This window comes from Ovis canadensis, chromosome 4 (assembly GCF_042477335.2).
Source record: "Ovis canadensis isolate MfBH-ARS-UI-01 breed Bighorn chromosome 4, ARS-UI_OviCan_v2, whole genome shotgun sequence".
Lineage (NCBI taxonomy): Eukaryota > Metazoa > Chordata > Mammalia > Artiodactyla > Bovidae > Ovis > Ovis canadensis.
This window is the reverse complement of record NC_091248.1, coordinates 22,255,751-22,278,748: the sequence shown is the minus strand read 5'-3', so window position 1 is coordinate 22,278,748 and position 22,998 is coordinate 22,255,751. Positions and strand designations below refer to the sequence as shown.

The following is a 22,998-nucleotide window of genomic DNA, read 5'->3' as shown; positions in this document are numbered from 1 at the left end:
CAGGAATTGAACCCAGGTCTCCTGCATTGTAGACAGATGCTTTAGCGTCTGAGCCACCAGGGAAGTCCAAACAATAGGCACTGACATGAATACCAACATAGATCTTGAACTAAATAAATGCCAAGAACAGAGAGAAGAAGGGGGAAAGGAAAGATTCAGGATCAGAGTCAACCACTAGATTTAGTTAAGAGTTTCTAAGAATACCATGTTGAAAAGGAAAAACTTGGAGGGGGGGTGATTTTTCTGGAAATTAGTCTGACTTATTTATGGGAAAGCAATAACACCCAGTTAATATGCAACAACTTCCAAGCTAATTAAAAGATACTTAGAAGATATTACGTTACATGACTTGAATATCATTACTCCCTTTTGCTAGCGTTCACTATTTGATTGGAAATATCCTACTGGTTTGCGGGGGGAAACAACAGGCAAGTAAGTGAAGGTAGAAGAAAATGAATAGAACCAAGATCTTCCCAAGCAAAGAATCACTCCAAAAGAGTGGAGTTATAGTAACCTTCATTATGAAAGTACTAGTTTCCAGAGCTTCTAGAGGATTCTGAGGAAAACTGGACATATTTGCCATGCATTATAAATGTATAATTACCATTTAAATGGGGAGAGAAAGCTGGTGAGTGAAATGAGAAAAAGGCATTTTCTTACAGCCAACCAGAAGTTTGCATTCCGGGCAATAATCATCTCATCTACAGAGTCAGGTTAACAAAGCTATTGCTGTCTGCCACTCACCCTCTGCTCTCTTCTACCAGGAGAAACAGAAAGTTAAATCTACCTCCATGATTTTCAGTCCCAAATTTGCTCATGAGGCTCTGGCATGCTTGACAGATAATTCAACAGCATATGTTTACCCAAGGGAAAAAAAAAAAAACAAAAAAACAGAAGTGACATAAAGGCATCTCTTTTTATTCTCCCTTTTTATTATTTGAGGACCCAATTTATAAGAATAAGTGAAAGTTTGGAGTAAATTCCTATTGGTTGTACAGTCGCAATGATTAGGGTCATCTCATCTCACCTACAATCCAACGAAGACTTTCTTTAATAAAATTCCTGTTTGTGGATTTGGCCAGGCAGCAACTTGAATGTGGAAAATACTGCCTTATTCCAAAAAGGCATTGAACATCCTTTTCAAAGGAGTTTAACATTTGTCATGTAGATTTCAAAACTCTGGAAAAGTATCAAAGGTGTTTTTATTGGACAGTTGAATAATAAAGAACAGAAGGTAAAAGATTTGTCAAGAATCACACAAATTAAGCGGAAAGACACCTATCACATGTATATTTCAGAAGTCTAATCTATTACTTTTGGATTACTGCTACATTTCTTATGAGACTGGCTACTTTTTAAGATGTCTTTGCCAAAATCTGTCTGAATTTATCAGGGTGGCATATATTGACTGGATTAATTTTTGCTTCCATCTTAGGAACTCAGTATTTAGAAGTAAGAATATAAAAATGGAAGATGAAAAATTAATAAATCATGAAACGAAAGCCTATGTATACAATATTAACCATGTAACAAAATTGACGGGATTATTAGTTACATAATGGCTACCCTATTTGGGCTTTTCTTTTGTGTCTTCTTTTGTCAATTTTATTTGGAATCTTTGAAAATATTTGTTACAAGTCAATGTAATAAGATAGGCAATGGTCTTTTTCATCATCTAAACCAGAAATCCATAAACTGTGGCTGGCAAACCAAACCTGGCCCTCTTGTTTTCTTGCAAATAAAATGTTATTGGAACACAGTTACATACATTCAATTATATATTGTCTATGGCTGATTTAGCAGAATGATAGCGAAGTTGAGTAGACCAGGAAACGCCAAAAGCCTAAAGTATTTGCTATCTGGCCCTTTATGGAAAAAGTTTGTTAATTCCTAAATTGTTCCATCTCTTAGTGTCCTAGAAGACATTTTAATCCCTGGTGACAAACCTACAACTCCACTCTCTGTCCCATTCGATCTGCTTTTATTTCTACTTCTTCAAAACAACCATTTTTCAATTGCCTTCTTTTCCTAGTAAATCTACCATCTTCTGTTTACATATTTTTCCCTTCTCGGTATCACAATTAATTCTATTCCAAAATTTATTTAAATATAGTCACATGTGGCCCAATCTCTGCATAAGGGCAATCACAATAATAATAATGGAAAGATATAACTGAAAGAAATGTTAATATTCCTTTGGGTTGTAAAGAAAACGTAAAAGTTGAAATGGAGGAGTGTGCTTTTTTAAAAGAGTAATAGAACTCTTGAGAGTCCCTTGGACAGCAAGGAAGTCAAACCAGTCAATCCTAAAGGAAATCAACCCTGAATGTTTCACTGGAAGGACTAATGCTGAAGCTCCAATACTTTGGCCACCTGATGTGAAAAGCTGACTCATTGAAAAAGATCCTGATACTGGGAAAGGATGAAGGCAAAAAGGGGGCCACAGAGGATGAAATGGTTAGAGAGTATCACTGGCTCAAAGGACATGAATTTGAGCAAACTCCAGAAGATAGTGGAGGACAGAGGAGCCTGGCATGCTGCAGTCCATGGGGTTGCAAAGAGTTGGACATGACTTAGTGACTGAACAACAACAACATTTCAAATCCTGTCTTCCCAGCACTGCTAATCTCAATATTCCCCCCAAATCAATGACAGCTGCTGTGGTAGATGGCTGGACCTCCCTTTCCAGAACAGGGTACCCATTCCTCCAGCGGCCAGGCTGTCTTTGGTAATTGCCCTCAGTCAAAGGGAGCTGCCCCAATCAAAGTTAAGTCTCCTTTTGAAGAACGTTCCACATTTAATGACAGTTGATACAGAGGTTTGGGCCCCTTTGTCTCAATTAGAGAGCCTACCAGGTCCCAGAACGTAAAATTGCCTGAGGTCTCTACTGTGATTCTATGACTCTTTTTCCCCTTCCCGAGTCTCCTTTTCTCTCTCCCGCACATGAGTTATTCCTAAGAGCATTCTCCAATAAATTCTTACAGGAAAAACTCTGCCTTGGAACCTATATCCCAATTTAAGATAGCTCCCTCTTCTAATACTCTTTCTCTCATTTCATTCTCATCAAAGGCTTCCTTGAATCTCAGTCTTTCTAGCTCTTTATTCCTCTCTGCTCAAAAGTCCTGTTTGCTCACAATCCTGGGTCAATTCTTTTCCTCTCAATAGAATTCATTACCTTTTCTTCAAATTTACTGGTTAGACATGAACAAGAATTGAAAAGTAGTTCTATAATTTGTGCTAGTATATTTTTATGTCTTATTTTAAGATTTCAAAATATTGCCTTATAGAAGACACTTTGGGGCTGGAATATCATGTCTATTTTTTAAATGTTTCAACTGTTTCATTTTTAACATAGTATCTAATCAAAAAGCATTAAAATTGTAATTTTTACATTATGCATTTGAAAGTCTTTCTATGATGATTATATGGTCAAATGCATAGTAAAAGCTCTTCTGAAACAACATTTTCCCTCTGCAATAGCATTTTATTCAAAATAAACTGCTCTGCTACAAAAGGTAAACAGCAAGGCAGCATAAGAAGACCTAAATTTAAAAGATATACTAATATCATCAAATTTTTCTTTGGTAAGTCTGCTCTGAAAAGAAGAAATGAAGGTTGGACGAAAAAGAAAAGAGAGCAAGCAGAAAAAGAAAGAAGAGGAAAAAAGGAGGAAGAAAGACAGGACAGGAAAGGACAACCAACTTGAAACAAATCAAGAGGAAATTACTGTAAAATCATGAGTTACTTTACATGTAGAACCTCTGAAGTTCGAGAAAGACTATCTTTCCCAGACACCAAATGTTTAACTTTTTGAAATTTTCAGCATTGGTGCTAGTTAGAATAAACAACTTATCTTTATTATACTTGAACTTAAAATTAAGAAAAAAATGGAAACAAAAAGAGTTATGTGAGGTGGGAAGAAGTTTAATACCATCTCCAGATATTAAAATAATTTACATATCCTCCATAATTAATTAAGGTGTTAGGGAATGAATAGCCAGACAAACCAATGGCAGTCAATAGATATACAAAAGTATACTCAAATATGTATGGAAATTTAATATATGAAAAAGGTTCCATCTCATCACTGATGTAAACATGGACTTTTAAAATAAATTGTGTTGGATAGCCATTTGGAAAAAGACAAACCTGGAACTGGATCTCACATCATATATTACGCCTAATTCCAAATGGATCATAGAGCTAAATGTTAAAAAATGAAGCTATTTCAGATTATTTTCACAGGATAAATTCCCAAAAGTGACATTTTTGGGATTTAAAGAGTAAAAAGGATTAAGGTTCTTGATTCATATTAGCAAACTGATTTTTAGAACTCTTGTACTAATTTATATTCCCAAATGTATTATATGTCAGTTCTATTCTTATTCAAGCCTGGACAAGAACTGTGTCCTATTTTTTAAAACATTAAATAAAATATGTGTGTGGTAGAGCATAAGCTTTAGGAGCCTTCAGTTGCCCTAGGCCTTTCACGATCCTGGGAATATGTGTTATCAGAGTCAAACATTTTTGTAAAATTAAGAAAAGGATGATACAAAAACAATTTTTAGGAAGGTCTCCAAATTCCATAAGTTTCAGACCCCACAACACCAAAATCAACTCCTGGTCATTTTATTAAACTATATGCAATTGCTCCTTTAATATGTCACAAATGGACAAATCTAGAAATTTCAAATGATTCAACTAATACATATAATTTTGGTGATTCATAAGAGGAAAAATCTCCATTAACTAATAACAGAATCACCAAGTCAGAGTAACTCAAAACAGGTTTTGACAGATATTGTCAGGTTTCCTTTTTTAAAGTTTGTAAAGATGCCCAGCCCCTCCCACAGCAAACAGACGTACACGTGTCCCTCACAACGGTGGGTATCCACCAGCACGGCTGCACATTCTCACTTGCACACGAGACTCCTGGTTTACACCTGTCCTCCCAGTATACTTGTTAACACTGCCCCTTTTACTTTCAAAATGGGTTGGATGACAGGTGGTCATCCAGATGTCATCGGTCTTTTAAACTCTAATTTTCCTCCTGGAGACCATTCTGGCTTCTAGGGGGCCTTCAGGCTTCTGGGAGTTACCTGCATTCTCTTTTCCCTCCTTCCTTATTCACCTGCACTGACAACTGCAGAGTCATCGAGTTACGGAGCAGCACGCCTCTAGGTAGGGACTCCCTTTCTCTGTACACGGAGGCTGGATGTAGGAGGTAGCAATAAAAGTATGCCTGTGTGTTTATCCTGTTGAAAGTCAAGCACCTGTGTGTGCACACAACGTATATGCACACACACCACACAAAGCCAAATTACTAATTGTTTAAATCCAGCTGTTCACCATCCAACATGCCAGAGGTATTGGCAAGAGGGTCCCAGCACTGGAGCAGGAGCTGAGCAGGGTGACCTTTATTTGCCTCCAAGGGCTGAGATTCTGTGACTTCCCTAGAAACATTTGTTAAGGGCTTACTGAGCATGAGGGAAATTCTAAGAATTTTGCTGGTAAAAATCTCATTTTGTCTTCAGACAAAATGACTAATTTAGTCACTGTTACTAGAGAGTATTAATGAATAAGTAAACTAAGACATAGACAGGTCAAGTTAGTGGTCTAGTATGACATACTTAGTAAATAAAGCCCAGATTTCAACTCAGGGAGCCTGACTTTGGAGTTGTTATAGCTCCATTTTCTGGTTCATGTTTCAGGCACTGAAAATCACTTTACATTTCACAGATTTTATTTCCATTTACTTTCTGAACCACTCTGATTACATTTCTGAAAAGCTTCATTACAGAAGGGAGGGAAGTCATGCAGAAAATTCATGCAATATAATTTGAAAGCTTACCGTTGAAGAAACTTCCTTCTTCTCTATCTGGGCAATCCAGCTTTTCAGTTATCTATTCATTATATACTGTGAGAAAAGATAATCAATTTACCTTTTCAAAGTCTTCCTAAGCAAAGCCAATAATGACTTACCTAATTTTCAAAAAAATGCTAAACATAAAATATCTGTGAATATCATATGATTTCTATTCTGAGATTTTTATATTGTTGTTTAGTCATAACGTTGTATCCAACTCTGTGACCCCGCAGACTATAGCCCACCAGGCTCCTCTGTCCATGGAACTCTCCAGGCAAGATTACTGGAGGGGGTTGCCATTTCCTCCTCCAGGGGATCTTCCCGACCCAGGGATCAAACCCACATCTCCTGCAATGCAGGCGGATTATTTACTGCTGAGCCACCCAACTGCTATTTTAATATTTAAGGCTGAAATGACATAAGGTATTATCAAATTGGGTGTGAGTCAAATAAAGAGAAAAAGGCCAAATATTTGGTGGTGACCACAAGACAACTTGTCTCTGATGACAGAAAGCCTGTGGATGCTCAATGAATTCCTTTTGACGAGTCTCGTTTTCTTTACTCACCCTTTTAATATAGGCAGTCCCTTAAGCCTGAGAAGTTTCTTCTGAGTAAAAGTAAAGCTGCTTTGTGAATTTGATTACATTATATTCCTACAATGAATCTCCTGTAACTAACTGTTCTCAAAATGTGAATACGTAACTGTTTCTACCTAAAATGACTAAATATCCAACCTTGTGCTCTTTTGTAAAAAAAAAAAATACCAACCTTTTATTTTATATTGGAGTATTGCCAGTTAACAATGTGATAGTTTTAGGTGCATAGCAAAGCAACTCAGCCACATACATATAACCCTGTGCTCTTTTCAAAGCATTTCTCCTGGCCCAGTTTGCTATGGAATTGAACGTGGACGGGCACAAGTTGAAATGCCGCATCGTTCTCTGCAGTCCTCTGGTTTGACTTCAGTGCTAGGAAGCAGCAGTAATTGATTTCAATGCTAGGAAGCAGCACTTCAGCTCCTCTCCTTAAACAGCTTTTTTTTTTTTTTAATTTATTTTTAACTGGAGGATAATTGCTTTACAATATTGTGCTGGTTTCTGCCATATATCAAGATGAATCAGCCATAGGCATACATATATCCCCTCCTTCTTAAACCTCCCTCCCGCCTCCCACCCGCCATCCCACCCCTCTAGGTTGTCACAGAGCACCAGCTTTGAGCTCCCTGCATCATACAGTACATTTTCACTGGCTATCTGTTTTACATATACATTTACATGTAGATGTTTTAATGCTACTCTCTTAAATAGCTTTTCCAAATAGTTCATGATCCTGTTACCATCAAAACAATTTCTATGTAACAGGAGCTAGGGGTTAGCAATGGAGTCAATACATGCTTGACAGCTGATCCTTAAACATACAAATTTTACCTTGCTTCTCATTCAGATATAGTATCATGTCCCAGAGGCCCAAAACAGCACAATAAGCTGGATATCCTCTGACATTATTTTTAATGGAAATTATGAAGGACCTTGCAGTACCCTTTCATCAGTCAATATTTTATGGTTCAGTCATCCAGGTGAACAAGGGTACTATGGTTCTGACTTTAGTTGGGCTTCCCTGATAGCTCAGTTGGTAAAGAATCCGCCTGCAATGCGGGAGACCCTGGTTTGATTCCTGGGTCGTGAAGATCCCCTGGAGAAAGGATAGGCTACCCACTCCAGTATTCTTGAGCTTCCCTTGTGGCTCAGCTGGTAAAGAATCTGCCTGCAATGCAGGAGACCTGGGTTCAATCCTTGGGTTGGGAAGATCCCCCGGAGAAGGGAAAGGCTACCCACAGTATTCTGGCCTGGAGAATTCCATGGACAGTTGATGGGGTCGCAAAGACTCGGACATGACTGAGCGACTTTCACTTTCCAAGGTCCAAGCATGGGTGTAAGCGTGTGAGAACCTACCCAGAGCTGTCCATGTTTAGTTGAAGGAAGCAAAGATTTGAGTTCTGGGTAAGGAGGAATCTTGTAAGAAAGGGAAGTCTTAAAGAATCAAGCTGAAAAAAAGTAGAGAGAGGGTCAGTCGACTAAGTAAGGCAAATTGTTTTGGGAAAAGTCTTCAAGGATTTCTTAAAGCAAAGTTAATTTTTTGTTGAGTTCTTTTTGTGGATTGGGAGTAGGCGGAACTGGGAAAGCTATTAATATCCAACCCTGACTGGAAATTTTAGTCTTCTCTATCAATATGATAGTTTTTACCCATCTTAGATTAGCTATTGAGGTTACAAGAATATGTTTTAGAAATGAGAACAGTATTTAGTACTCATACTTTAATTTTGATGCCTGGAATAAGTAAGGGGAAGAATTCTAATTGTGAGTTACTGAAAGAGTATGGGCATCTCATCAAATAAATTAAAATACTTGCCAGGATCACCCCCATGAGGAATGTAAACTGCGTGTGGTCTTCCACCAATATAGACTTGAGTTCTATTCAAAAGGGTGGTAAATTTAGAATTAGTAAGGCTTATTTTGAAAATAAATTTATCATTGGAGTTATTTTATTTCATTAGATTACATTTATATAATGTTCTATTACCACTGCTTTATCACATATTAAATCCTCCTTATATTTATCCATCAGGAGACTTAAAGTGTTTGATTAAGGATATGGTAATAAAATTAAAATAAATGAAATGTCATTTAAAATTTCAGTAAGTTAGCAATAGAATTAACAACTGCTAATTTACTTCTCCACATCTTCTCTCAGTAGGATGTAAACTATGGGAAGGCAAGGATTTATCTTTTCTTGCTATAATTATGTCCCTAGTGACAACCACATTACATAAGGCATAATACATACTCAGTAAATATTTACTGAAATAGATGAGAGTCAAGGAGGCTTTGAGTAGATGAATAGTTAAACATTTATTTTATCTGACATTTGGAAATTTTAAAAGTCCTTTAACTTAGAAGCATATCTGCTAGATAATAAGACCATTAGATCAGATATAATAATCAATATTTTAATGCCCCATTACTCATTCATTTTTTTAATTGAAATATGGTTGTTTCTGGAACCCAAGAAGAATCTTTGTATTATGAAGCACAATAAGTCCTTAACACAAATTTCCCTAACAGGATGCAGTTCTCATGGAATTAATAAGATTTCCAAAATTAAAAGATGCTTGGAAGAAAAGCTAAGACAAATCTAGACAGTGTGTTAAAAAGCAGAGATATCACTTTGCTGACAAAGGTCTGTGTAGTTAAAGCTGTTGTTTTTCCAGTAGTCATGTACGGATGTGAAAGTTAGACCATCAAGAAGACTGAGCACCAAAGAGTGATGCTTTCGAAGTGCAGTGCTGGAGAAGGCTCTTGAGAGTCCCTTGGTCAGAAAGGAAATCAAACCAGTCGGTCCTAAAGGAAACCAACCCTGAATATGCATTAGAAGGATTGATGCTAAAACAGAAACTCTAATACTTTGGTCACCTGCTGCAAAGAGCCAACTCACTGGTAAAGACCCTAAAGCTGGGAAAGATTGAGGACAAGAGCAGAAGGGGATGACAGAGGATGAGATGGTTGGATGGCATCACCGACTCAATGGACCTGAGTTTGAGCAAGCTCTGGGAGATGGTGAACCACAGGAAAGTCTGGTGTGCTGCAGTCCATGGGGTCACAAAGAGTCAGACACGACTTAGCCACTGCACAACAACAGATCTCTAAATGAAAACAAAAAAAGAAGAGATAGATAGCACGTGAGTAGCAGTGCAAAACCAGAATGAGGGCAGTTGTTGGCCCATATTTGCAGAGGTTTCAGAACTTTCCATTCAAACTACAGAAGCTTCAGTGATGGACATTTCCTCGGGCCCCTATTCTCTTGTGGGAATAATTAGCCACTTTACTGATAAGCAACTATGCAAAAAAGTGATGACACTTATGAAAGACCAGGGCCCTAGGGGAAAATATAGGTATTTTTTTTAAAGAGCAACATGTTTGTTATAGCCTCTTGCCACACATGTAATGTACACTTTTTGGTTCTTCCTTCCAGGTATATTTTTATAATGAGATGTAAAGAATAAGGAATTATCTTCTATCTCACTGTTTCTTTTATCCTTACACGTTAATAAGAAGAGGATAAAAAGTCTCATAGCCAGAAAAATACCAAGTCCTAGAAAAATTAATGGTCTTAAGTAAGCGAACAGAACATTTGGCTAACACTTATTTTTTCATACAGGTACATTTTACTTACAGATGGGCCTATTAATGTGCCTTTGCCTTATCAATGGATCTTTCTATCTTGTCTATGGGTTCTTCTTGAAAAAGGCACACAAACTGAAGGAAGAAAGTAATATTGTGTTGGCTTGAAGGAGAATGGAGAAAAGCTTCTCAAAGTGTATGGACTATGAAAATATTTTCCATACCTTTTGTGAACTCCTTTTGAAAAAGTTACTTGAAAATACACTCCAGCAAAAGAAAAAAAGAATGAATTCTAAAAAAGGGAAGATATGGGATCCAAAAAGTTCTTCTAACTCAATAGAGCAGTGAAAAGAAACTAATTTTTGTAAAGTATAACAGGAAGTCAGAGTACTTTTAAAGAATATTTATAAGAAGAAAATGAATATATTTTACCAAATACTAAATGAGTAATCACAGTGTTAAGAATAAAGATACATGTGTCCTGTGTCCTTTTTGTCAAGAAATAATGAAGGTAGCTAAAACTCCAGGAAATCCAAAAGCTGTATAAGTTACAATGTAAACATGAAACAAGCTGAAATGTATCATGATTTTGAGAAATGGAGAGTAAAGAAAGAGACTGTTTGGTCGGAACACTAGGTAATTCTTTGTTAAGCAATACATGTTTGTGACAAAGAATTACCTTTCCTATTTCCACTTCAGTTCTTTTCTAAACATTATTTACACAATCATAATATGTTTTATTCTTTTTAATAGAAAAAAAATTTAGATTCAAATTATAGAGTAAGTATTTCAAGATATAAATAAAGTTACAGAACAGAATGCAAATATTATACACTGAGAAAAGTCAAATGAGTGAGAGAGCTTACTGAATTTAGGAGCTAGAGAGAGAAGAAGACACATGGAAGGAAACAGGTTTCCAGATTTTCTGATCTTAACTAATAGGAAAACTATTGACAGGTAGAGAAATAGAGGGCTAAATAGATTACTCAAAGTGAAAGAGATAGCCAACAGAAGAAATATTAGGCATCTTAACAGCTAGTAGTGAACAAGGATAGTTACGATTCTAAAATAGCAAAATAATAATATGTAACAGTGAAAAACAAAAAGAAACATGGATCGTGCAAGATACATTTTTCAGTTTTCATGATGGGGAGCAGATAGATAATATCTAAAGGCAATAATCATGAAAAAGAGAAAAAGCCATATTTTTCAAAGACTTGGAGTTAACCAAAAGAAGAACTACAAATAGAATCATACTAACAGGATCACTTTTGGAGAGGAGGTGTCAGAGGTGGAGTGGGGAGTGGAAAAATTAAACTTTTTATTTGACAATTTTCTGTACTTTTCAAAAAAGTGATGTGTCCTTATCATATGGATACATGTATTATTTTTATTACATAAAAAAGGTAAATCATTTCTTGATTACTAGCTCATTCTCTTCACTGATATTATCCCAAAGTGCATTCTTACTAAGGATAAAATGAACATACCTCTGTAGGTAATATTGATAAATGCAGAATTGACAAATGAAGGCTATAACCATGATTACAAGGAGTAGAAGCATCAGGAATCCAAATATGTCAACTGAAATGAATGAAAAGAACTATATTTTAAGCCAACAGAAGGTTAATTTCTCATAGTTTCATCATTTCTACTACCATGCAGTCTGGTTCTTAAATACAAATTCACAGGTCATTATTAAAAATTATACAGTAACATACATTATACACTCCAATAAAACCATCTTTAACGCAATAGTCATTAATATCTGAAAATAATCTGGGTTGCTAAAAAATGTTCTTTATCTTCCTGGTGGCTCAGACAGTAAAGAATCTGCCTGCAATGCAGGAGACCTGGTTTGATCCCAGGGTTGAGAAGATTCCCTGGAGAAGAGAATGGCAACCCACTCCAGTATTCTTGCCTGGAGAATTCCATGGACAGAGGAGGCTGGAAGGCTACAGTCCATCATGTCAGAAAGAGTCAGACACGACTGAATGACTAACACTACTTTCATCTCTAAATTGGTGAACTATTAGGCCACTAGCTTTTTTTGTTTTTTTTTTTTTTCCCTTTATTTTATCTCTAAACTCATTCCCAGGCAATATCTCAACAGAAAAAAAAAAAAAAAGGTCCTTCAGGCTACTGTTTCTGTACAAATACAAATAGTAGGTAGTGGGGGGTGGTTTACTGTTTGAGTTTCAAGAGTTCCTTATCAAAAAGACAACTAAAAAAAAAAAAAAGACAACTAACATTTGCTGGGAAATCAGATCTCCAGCACTTGGAAACTTTATCTCCTCTCAATACTATTTAACTTATCAGCCTGGTATACCTGTATAATGAAACCAGAGGGCAGAAGATGAAGTAGAAGCCTAGGGGTTCCCCATTCATACTAAATACACAAAGTATCACTCACTCATATCAGCTCTTTGCAACCAACAATTATGAATTCAGTTTACCTGATGGTATCTGAAGAAAACATGGGTTTGTGAAAAAAATTTGTAATCTTTCACTTTAATTAAAAAAAAAACCAAAATACAATATTACAGATATAATTTAAAGATTCTTTGATGATTGAGATGAGTTTAGTTCTAGGGAATCATTCTTTTTGACTGGCAATTCTCAGTATTGAACACATTAGCTGAGAAAATATAAATTCTAATAACACCACTGGGCTCAAACTCAGTATGTCCTCATCCCCAGGATTAGCTTATAAGAAACTCCTGGAGTTCCTAAAGCAACTTAAGAACACAACCCTCCTTTCACTGGGTTATAGTCATTGTATATAGGAGTGTTTTAGAGATGAAATTTGAACTATTTAACAATCGGTAAGGTGAGGCACCCACCAATCAGAATAAAGATTGACCTAGTTTGGAAGCTGGCTGGAAGCAATCAGGGGAAACAGAAATGAACAGATATGCTGTATTTTAATAAAGTCAATATAATAATTTTTCAACTGTAGCAAATCACGAGTGTTTGCAAGTCTGTTATTAAAAAGTACATAAAAATTCAACTAAGGACAACTCACCTTGACAGTTTAACCAAAATGAACAACTGGCAGGACACTCAGAAGTTGGAAAACAAATTTTTTTGCAAGCCTTTTCTTTACTGCACCAAAAACACTGTGTTTGGAAGGAAAAAAAAAAAGTATAATAATTGCAATCTCAGTAAGTTTCTGGTACTAGTTTGATAAGCATTCAATTTATAACAGCCATCATCTTATTATTATTATTATTATTTGTAGTTGATGCTGCTGGTGGTTTGCTCAGACCTGCTTTACCAGGCCCGTGCACACAAACCCAGCTGCAGTGTGTGGTGGCAGGCAGTGGCTCAAGCTGCCCTTTTTCTTGCATGTCCTCATGGATGGGTACCAGCCGGCCTATGAGGTTACTTCCACCTCCATCAGTAACTGACAGTATGCTGTATTGTCACACGTGTGTGCTGAGTCGTGTCTGACTCTCTGCGACCCCATGGACTGTAGCCCGCCAGGCTCTTCTGTCCATGGGATTCTCCAGGCAAGAACACTGGAGTGGGTCGCCATGCTCTCCTCCAGGGGATCCTCCCGACCCAGGGATCAAGACCGGGTCATCTGTATCTCCTGCACTGGCAGGTGGACTCTTCATCACTGAGCCACTGTGCATCGCCAGCTGACAGGTATACGGGGTTCTGAACGATGGGTTTGCTTGCCTCAAGGCAGGCACCAGTCTGCCATATAACCTTTTGCCCCAGGGCTTCCCAGGGTTCAGGCCAAGCGTAGGCTTTGGCAGAGATCACATCTTTGCTTGGCTCTTGTCCCTTAGTTTCTCTGCGTCCCTTACTCCTTCGTATTAATAATTCTGCTGAACAGCAGTCACTCAAGGAATCACATGTCCCTGAATTTTCTCAGGCTCTGTGAAAGAACTGCGTGAGTGTGCTCAGTCACGTCCGACTCCTTTTGACCCCATGAACTGTAGCCCACCAGGCTCCTCTGTCCATGGGACTCTCCAGGCAAGAATATTGGAGTGCCATTTCCTCCTCCAGGGCATCTTCCCAACCCACAGATTGAACCTGAGTCTCTTGTGTTGGCACGTGGATTCTTTACCACTGTGCCACCTGGGAACCCCTAGTAAACCAACACTAAGACCTCCCCTCACAGAGCATTAATAAGGATTTCCGTAGGTAGGCTGCTTTTTCGCCCCTCTCTCTCACACTCTTTCCTATTCCCCTCGTCTGCAGCACTCCCACTTTCCTCTGGGGACTCCGCTTCTACTATACATGGGCCTGGAGGTGCTTATACCAGCCTTGCCTTGCCCCCTTCCCCCTTTTGTTCGCTGGTGGTTGATGATCATTCGTAAATAGGAAAGCTGAATTCTAAGTCCCTTGTTGAAGGAAGTAAAAGCAAGGTATAAAGGTGGCAACCACTGGTGGGAGATAAGACTACAATCTAGAAGAGTTAAAAAAAAAAAAAAAGGACAGCAGAGTGGTAAAAATGGCTGTCACTTACATAAGGCTTACCATGTGACAGGCACTGTTCTGAGCCCTGTATGTGTATTAACTCACTTCACACTCACGACAGCCTCTAAGCTATGGACTGCTATGTCCACTTGATGGAGGAACAGAAGGCGGCGCAGAGCAGCCCAGCAACGCACATGAAGGCACACATCTAGTAAATAGGGAAGCTCAGGTTCTAATGTGACCAACTCGGTTCTCTGCTGGTAGCCAATCCTATGAGACTGCTCCCAGACCCCTCCCAATCTCCTCCTGCTGGATATCCTGAGACCAGCAGGATATATCAGCACTGCTACTGCTAAGTCGCTTCAGTTGTGCCCGACTCTGTGCGGCCCTATAGACGGCAGCCCACCAGGCTCCCCTATCCCTGGGATTCTCCAGGCAAGAACACTGGAGTGGGTTGCCATTTCCTTCTCCAATGCATGAAAGTGAAAAGTGAAAGTGAAGTCGCTCAGTACATTCCAATGTAAAATGTCACTCCTTAAGATAGCAACCCACTCCAATATCCTTGCCTGGGAAATCCCATGGACAGAGGAGCCTGGAGGGCTACACTCCATGGACTCGCAAAGAGTAGGACACAACTGAACAACTAACACTTTTCAGACACTTCCTGAGAACAAGAGATACATCACAGGTCAGCTTTCGTTTCGTGTTAACCAGGATCAAAGGTCAAGTGAAGGTAAGTTACAGACTGAAATCAGTTAGGTTAAATGGGTCCTGTCCTCTTGGACTTTTGCTTAAAGACTGGAACTTCAAAATCAAGGGCTAGAATCAAAGATTACACCCTGGAGACTTCAGGCCTTGGTTACTAGATCTTGAAGTTTCTAAGAATCAAGTTCATGCCATCCAGCAGGGGTTTTTTGTTTTGTTTTGTTTTTGGCTGTGCTGGGCCTTCATTGTGGTGCATGGGTTTCTCATTGCGGTGGCTTCTCTTGTTGTGATACACGGGTTCCAGGGCCACTTAGCAGTTGTAGCACCAGGGCTTATTTCCCCTGCGGCATTCAGGATCTTCCTGGACCAGGGATCAAACCCACGTCTCCTGCATTGTCAGGCAGATCCTTAAACACTGGGCCACCAGGGAAGCTCTACCAGGGTTTTCGGTTTAGTCACTCAGTCGTGTCCAACTCTTTGCAACCCCATGAATCGCAGCACAGAGATGAATTGCCAGGAAAAACCTGAACCTGTCAGAGAGCAGCTTGTGGTCACTCAGCACCAGGCTGGTGCCCTGGCCCCAGACACCAGGTTCACAGCACACGAGCTTCTAAGGCAGCACAGCCCCCAGGATAGACTTTCTCCCCTGCCCCTCTCTTTGATAGGAGCTTAGAGAACAGTGGAAGAGGGAGCTGCTTTGCAGGTTGAGCCAGGGGGTCGGGGTTGGGGGGTGTGGGCAGCAGCCAGACTGGATGATCAATAACTTACTGCCTGGTCAGGGAAATTCCACAGAATATCTGCACATTTCCCTGAGATTCCAAAGTTATAGCTGGTGGGGGGAGGCAATAACTGACAATGATTCTAGATAAATACAGTTTTACTCGAGGGCTAGATGCATTATTTTGCCAGGAGCATTTTTTTAAATGTAGGGATGAGGAACATAGAATATGTGCCTCCTAAAGATCGAAGGATGAGACAGGCGCCTAAGGTAGTTTCTTTGTTTCCTGTCTGTCTGGCTTGACTTCTTCACCACCCTTCTTCCTCGGGTAACCACACCCTCTTTCCTTTGTGGCCTCTTCCCCAACTTTCTGGGGTGCTACAGCAATCAGCCAGCTATGCTCCACCACTTTCTTCCTCTTGGAATCACCGGATGCAGGTGATGGCGGCCAGGGCAGCCCATTCCTCTGGCCCAGTAACTAGTGCCAAACCGGACAGGAGAGACAAGAAGGGTCAATCAGAATCTTCCTCGGAATTGTTTAGGCATGGGGAGAGATCTGCTAAGAGCCTGCCTCTTCCCCAGCTCTATGGAATGTTCATTCACCATAGAACACAATGAGGTCAGTGGTTCAGTGGTAAAGAATCTGCCTGCAACGCAGGAGACACAGGAGACTTGGGTTCAATTTCTGGGTTGGGAAGATCCCCTGGAGGAGGGCATGGCAACCCAAACCAGTATTCTTGCCTGGAGAATCCCTTGGACAGAGGAGCCTGGCGGGCTACAGTCCATAGCGTGGCAGAGTCAGGCGTGATTGAAGCGACTGAGCACATCCAGAGGGAGGCAGAGCTGGGAGATGAAAAGAAAGAGAGGAAATGTGAATAACAGCCTTTTAGACTCAGCTGTGCATGAAGTCAAGGCCACCCTGGACTTACCAGTTTTGTGAGTCTATATATTCTCTTTTGATTAAATTAGTTTGAGCTGGGTGTCTGTCACTTACCACAAAGAGATCTAATTCCTTAACTGAGGCTAAAAAGTCTTCAAAGAGCAGAATTTCAAATTACTCAGAAGAACAGAATATATTCAACCTCTCTAAATTACTAATGCATAATTGAAGACAAATTACAGAATCTTTTTTTTTCTTGTAGCTAAGGAAGATGACCTGTATAAACACAAAGCCATGCCAACCAGAGACCCTTCAGAGAGTGACAAGTGAGAAGTCAGCTAACAGACTTTAGACTGATGGATAATATCATTAAAATGGAAAAAAATGCAGAGAGAAGGAAGGTACTTATTGTGCAAAGAGGGATTTTATAGTAGTGGACATAGAGAGGATAAAGAGTATTTACTAATTATTTAAGGCCAAGTGATAGAGATAATAGAGGTTAGATTACACTGATGTATATAGCGTTGTTTTCTATAGTTTTATTCATTTATTTACTTTTGACTGTACTGGGTCTTTATTGCTGCACAGGCTTTCTCCAGTTTTGGCGAACGGCAGCTACTCCAGTTGCAGCGCTCAGGTGGTGACTTTTCACGGTCTCTGGGGCACATGGGCTCAGTAATTGTGGCTCCCAAGCTCCAGAGCACAGGCTCAATAGTTGTGGCGCAGGGGGTTAGTTGCTCTGTGGCAGGTGGGATCGTCCTGCATCAGGGATTGAACCTGGGTATCTCCTGTGTAGGCAGGCAGATTCTTTACCACTAGGGGCTAGCAAGGAAGCCCTAAAGCACTGTTTCCTAGAGGCTGAATGTTTAACTAGCAGATATAATATGTCCACTCTATTTTAAAAAATGTCTCTAAGTGGAAAAATATTATAATTTCGAAAGGAGTGGAACAGATAATAAATGTGATAGTTCGTAAGAGAAAGTACTCACTCATAGTTGATTAACTACGTAAGATTTCTTTCAGAGAATTTGTCTGAGTTTTGAAGAATAGGTAAAAATTTATATAGAAAGGGAGGGCTTTAGATACAGAAGCTATGGTAGAATAAAGAACAGGGTTCATCAACAACTGCTGGAGGGGGTGGGGAGAAAAATGAACCCTCTCACACTGTTGGTGGGAATGCAAACTAGTACAGCCACTATGGAGAACAGTGTGGAGATTCCTTAAAAAACTGGAAATAGAACTGCCTTATGACCCAGCAATCCCACTGCTGGGCATACACACCGAGGAAGACAGAATTGAAAGAGACACGTGTACCTCAATGTTCATTGCAGCACTGTTTATAATAGCCAGGACATGGAAGCAACCTAGATGTCCATCAGCAGATGAATGGATAAGAAAGCTGTGGTACATATACACAATGGAGTATTACTCAGCCATTAAAACAAATGCATTTGAATTAGTTCTGATGAGGTGGATGAAACTGGAGCCTATTATACGGAGTGAAGTAAGCCAGAAAGAAAAGCACCAATATAGTATACTAATGCATATATATGGAATTTAGAAAGATGGCAATGATGACCCTGTATGCGAGACAGCAAAAGAGACACAGATGTAAAGAAAAGTCTTTACGACTGGGTGGGAAAGGGAGAGGGTGGGATGACTTGAGAGGGTAGCGTTGAAATGTGTATATTATCATATGTGAGGCGGATCGAGGGTCCAGATTCTATGCATTGAGACAGGGTGCTCAGGGCTGGTGCACTGGGATGACCCTAAGGGATGGGATGGGGGGGGGAGGTGGGAAGGGGATTCTGGATGGGGAACACAAGTGAGTCGGTGGCTGATTCATGTTGATGTTTGGCAAAACCCACTACACTATTGTAAAGTAATTAGCCTCCAATTAATAAAACAAACAAACCATCAAAGAACAGGTTTCAGGCTTCCCTGGTGGTTCAGTGGTAAAGAATTTGCCTGCCTGTGCAGGAAACACAGGTTCGATCCCTGATCCAGGAAGATCCCACATGCCTAAGAGCAACTAAGCCCCTGCACCACAACCGCTGAGCCCGAGAGTCCAGCGCTCACAGCATCCTGGGCTCCGCAGAGCCCACGTCCCGCAACTGTTGAGAGCCCCCGTGCCCTGGAGCCTGTTCTCCATAACAGGAGAAGCCAGCATAGGGTGGCGCCTGAGCGCCACCACGAGACAGTAGCCTGCGCCCTCCGCAGCCAAAGAGAAGCCCAGGCAGCCACGGAGGCCCAGCACAGCCAAACATACACCAGTAAAGTTATGTATACAAAAGAATGGGCTTCCACAGTGCCGGGAGTGAGATTTGTCATCATGGGATTTTGTGGAATATGTGGGGAAGGCAAGCTTGTCTCAAGTGGAGATGGACTTTGAATCAGACTAAAGAGTGTGTTTTTCCTTTTCTTTTTAAAAATTGAATTATACTCTGTGGGAGAGGGCGAGGGTGGGATGATTTGGGAGAATGGCATTGAAACGTGTATATTATCATAAGTGAAACAGATCGCCAGTCCAGGTTTGATGCATGATACAGGGTGCTCGGGGGCTGGTGCACTGGGATGACTCTGAGAGATGGAATGGGGAGGAAGGCTGGAGGGGGGTTCAGGATGAGGAACACATGCACACCTGTGGCAGATTCATGTCACTGTACGGCAAAATCACTATAATATTGTAAAGTAATTAGCCTCCAATTAAATAAATTTAAAATTGAATTATAATTTTTTCATACAAAAAATCATTTTGTTTTTGAAGTATAATTTTCTAGAAGTAAGTACATGTTCACACTAAGCTTTTCCTTTATTTCTAGGTTCTCAAGAAATGGTGTGAAATGCAGAAATACATCTTAATACCTGTGACCAGTCATTCCTATTATTAAAGAACTGTGTAAAATGAAGTTTGGCACACCGTTTAGACTACAACTGTAAATTACATGCCTTTATAATACTCCCAAGACAATTTCTTCATATAAAAGTTAACTTACTTTCTTTCTGTTTATACATGATTGACAATTATCCGCTGCAGTACATTCTGAAAAAAAAAATTAAGTACAAAAATATAAATATTTTTATTTGCTCAATTTTAGATAAAATGCATTTTGTTAAGTCATTCCTGTTTCATGGCAAATGTATCCATACCTGGAGCATTTTCCTTTATTATTTTCCTAAGTCCAGACACTTTCTCACTGGCACTATTTAAACCCTAACTCCTTCTTACTTTCTCCTCTTAAACTCGGAAAAAAATGAGATAGCATCATCTAACTTTGATGAGACAAGTAAAGTTCTAAAAAATAACCTCCCTCTCCTACACTAACTCCCTGGCCGACCAAACATCGAAGGCTACACCTCTGAAGCAAACTGGGCTAATCCCACACCGCACTCATCGATCCAGGGAGAAGGCATCTGACCAAGTCAGACCAATCAGAAGCCTCCTTCCATGATTTACAGATGGGAACTTGAGGGTTAGGGGTCTCCAACTTTTCAAAAATTTAAATAGGATTTTTATCTTTGTGTAATTATAAAAGTGATACATATTCAATATAAGACATAAGGATACATAAAAATCAAAAGTCAGCTGAAATTCCACCATCCAGAGAAATTCTGATGCTTCATCTTACTTTAAACAAATTCTTACCATGATCTAAATTTGAATTTTGCCATCATTGCAGAGGACTGCAACCATGAAATCTTAAATACCAATATTCTAGTCTCTGACTAGAATCTTCTCTCCTTTCCTCTTGTTTGCATTTTGGCATGACTCAGACCTTTACTTTTCTTGACGTTTCCATTGTTTTCCAAATCTATTTGCTCCTTATGGCCTCATTCCTTTCTCTCCAGGCTGAACTTCAGGTCAGGGAATGACCTGACCTGGGTCCATCTCAGAGATTTAGACTAAGTATTTGTAGAACTAACCAGCGATCCTGCTTGTAGTCTTTCTTCCTATCACTGAAAAACCAGTGAAGGACAGCTGACCTACGCGACCGTCCGCGACATGAAGCACTGTGTTCTCTCCCTTTCCTCTGTGCCTGAAGAAAGCGACACCAGCCATTTCCACAGCATTCTCGGGGCCAGATTCTCCTTTTACTCTGAAGACTGATTTTGTGTGTGTATTTGTTTTCTGTCTAGTCACTTTGGTCCTCCTGAATACATTTTCCTAATACCTCCAGCATCACTCTCTCCTAGTTCTCTTGGAATGTTTCTGGCCATTCTTTTTGAGTTTTTTGGTTGGTTCCACTTCCTCTAATTATGCCTAAAATGTTGTTAGTCCATAAAGTTCCATCCTTGGTCTTCTTCTCTTCTTCCATGAGGGATCACAATTTCAAATACCTAGGGATGCCAGGCATCAAAATATATTATACTCGATATCAAAACAAAAACTTTCTGATTGGTATTGCAAATAATTAATAACTAAAAAATTGAACAACTGAATCTGACAAGTTTATCTAGGATGAGTAAAAATATTTTTGGAATCAAAATTTTTTGATGAGCATGTAAGAGAAAAATTTAGGCAATGGATAACAAGATTTCATATATTACTGTTACTATTCTCTATACCACCTCCTTATATTTTATTTGCTTTATTGATTTCTGATATAGGCATGTAAAGTGAGTCCATGGAGTTTTTAATTTGTTAAGTGTTTTTTAAGTTTCTATCAGCTTTGGCTAGAAAGTAGTTCTATTTTATGGTTTATATTTCAAAATTATATTGTTACGTGAATAAAGATTCATAATATGTCATCTCCATGTATTGAGCTGTATGTCAGTATGGAATATTGCTTATTATTCTCCTTAAATATTTTTAATTTAAATTCTGTCTTATGTAACTATGTTGCTACACTTCCTTTATTTTTCATTAGCATTTGCAATGTATATATTATTTCATCAATTTATTGTTTGTTCCTTTCTTTCCTCATCACACCCTGCAGTCACACCTGTTTCTGTTTCCTTAAAATTTTTTGAGATATGTTTTATATTCTTTTTTCTATCATTGATTCATCAAGATCTACATTCTCCACCTATACAAGGATCTTAATGTGCTTTAAGTTTCTGCCTTTCCCTTCCCACACCACTCCCCAGGAAGAAGTCATCTGGAATTTTAATTATTATTAAATAGTTATCAATTATTATTAGACTATCAATGCATTTACATTGCTATCAACTTGTAATCAATCATTTATAGTTAATTCTGTTTCACTGGTTTCTTTGCTTACTACTCTTTTTTGAATCCCACATTTCCCCTTAGTTCATTTTCATTTTGCTGAACAATATCACTGAGCACACCTTTCTCAGAGAGGGTCTGTAGAGTTACAGAAGTCACTCTGATTATATATAACATAGGTTATAACATAGGAATTAGGTACCCAGGTGATAGAAAAGATTGAGAAATCTACCAGGAGGAAGACAGTGAAGACTCAGCTCACCCCAGATATCAGCACACTCTATGCTAGACGGCAGAGGAAGGAGGCAGCTACCAGAATCCAATACAATAAGTATATGTAGAGTCTGCATGACAGATATTCTTGGTGTGTTCACCATTAGCAGAAATGAACAAATATATACTATAGAAATAAAGGGAACACCTGCAAGCCTTGCCTCATTGTCAAATATGTAGCCTTCATTTTATCTCCTTGGAGAGACCTGACTTTTCATCTCATTCTGACTTTGAGATATGTTTCACCCAATCTGTTTCTCCTTTGGGGTTTCCCAGCTCAGCCCTGGTGGGGGAGATTTTCATCTGTTCCTTGAGCTATGCTTTCTTCTAGGACAGTTCATCTGTTTCTCTGCATGTGACCATATGTGTGTGCTCAGCCACTCGGCTGTGTCTGACTGTTTGCAACCTCATGGACTGTACCTGACCATGCTCCTCTGTCCATGGAATTTTCCAGGCAAGAATACTAGAGAACAGGTTGCCATTTCCTCTTCCAGGGGATCTTCCCAACGGAGGAATCAAACCCACATCTCCTGCTTTGGTAGGTGGGTTCTTCACCGCTGAGCCATCTGGGAAGCCCACGTGATCATAAACTCCTTCATTATTTACTGTTAGCTGCACAGTGTTTGCTTAGGCTCTGTGTTGTCTATTTTCATCTTACTAATGCTTTGACAGCTGTTTTCAGACCTTCCATGTGTGCTGACATAGTATAAGTGACATCCTGGCCACCTTACCACTGTCCTGGAAAATTTTTTTCTGACAAACTACAGTTTTACCATA

At 39.3% G+C, this 22,998-nt stretch overlaps 1 protein-coding gene across 1 annotated transcript in view; it reads right to left on the bottom strand.

Annotated features, from left to right (window-relative positions):
- Positions 1-897: 897 nt before the first annotated feature.
- The window catches only part of PTTG1IP2 (PTTG1IP family member 2), an 82,494-nt gene continuing 60,393 nt past the window's right edge, over positions 898-22,998 (bottom strand). The window contains exons 4-9 of the mRNA XM_069587300.1: positions 19,775-19,821; positions 13,070-13,163; positions 11,535-11,628; positions 8,276-8,337; positions 5,852-5,917; positions 898-1,179 (exon numbers count right to left, since the gene is read on the bottom strand). Of these exons, the coding sequence (XP_069443401.1) occupies positions 5,904-5,917; positions 8,276-8,337; positions 11,535-11,628; positions 13,070-13,163; positions 19,775-19,821 (311 nt within the window). The 3' untranslated portion in view covers positions 898-1,179; positions 5,852-5,903. The remainder of the gene's footprint in view (positions 1,180-5,851; positions 5,918-8,275; positions 8,338-11,534; positions 11,629-13,069; positions 13,164-19,774; positions 19,822-22,998) is intronic.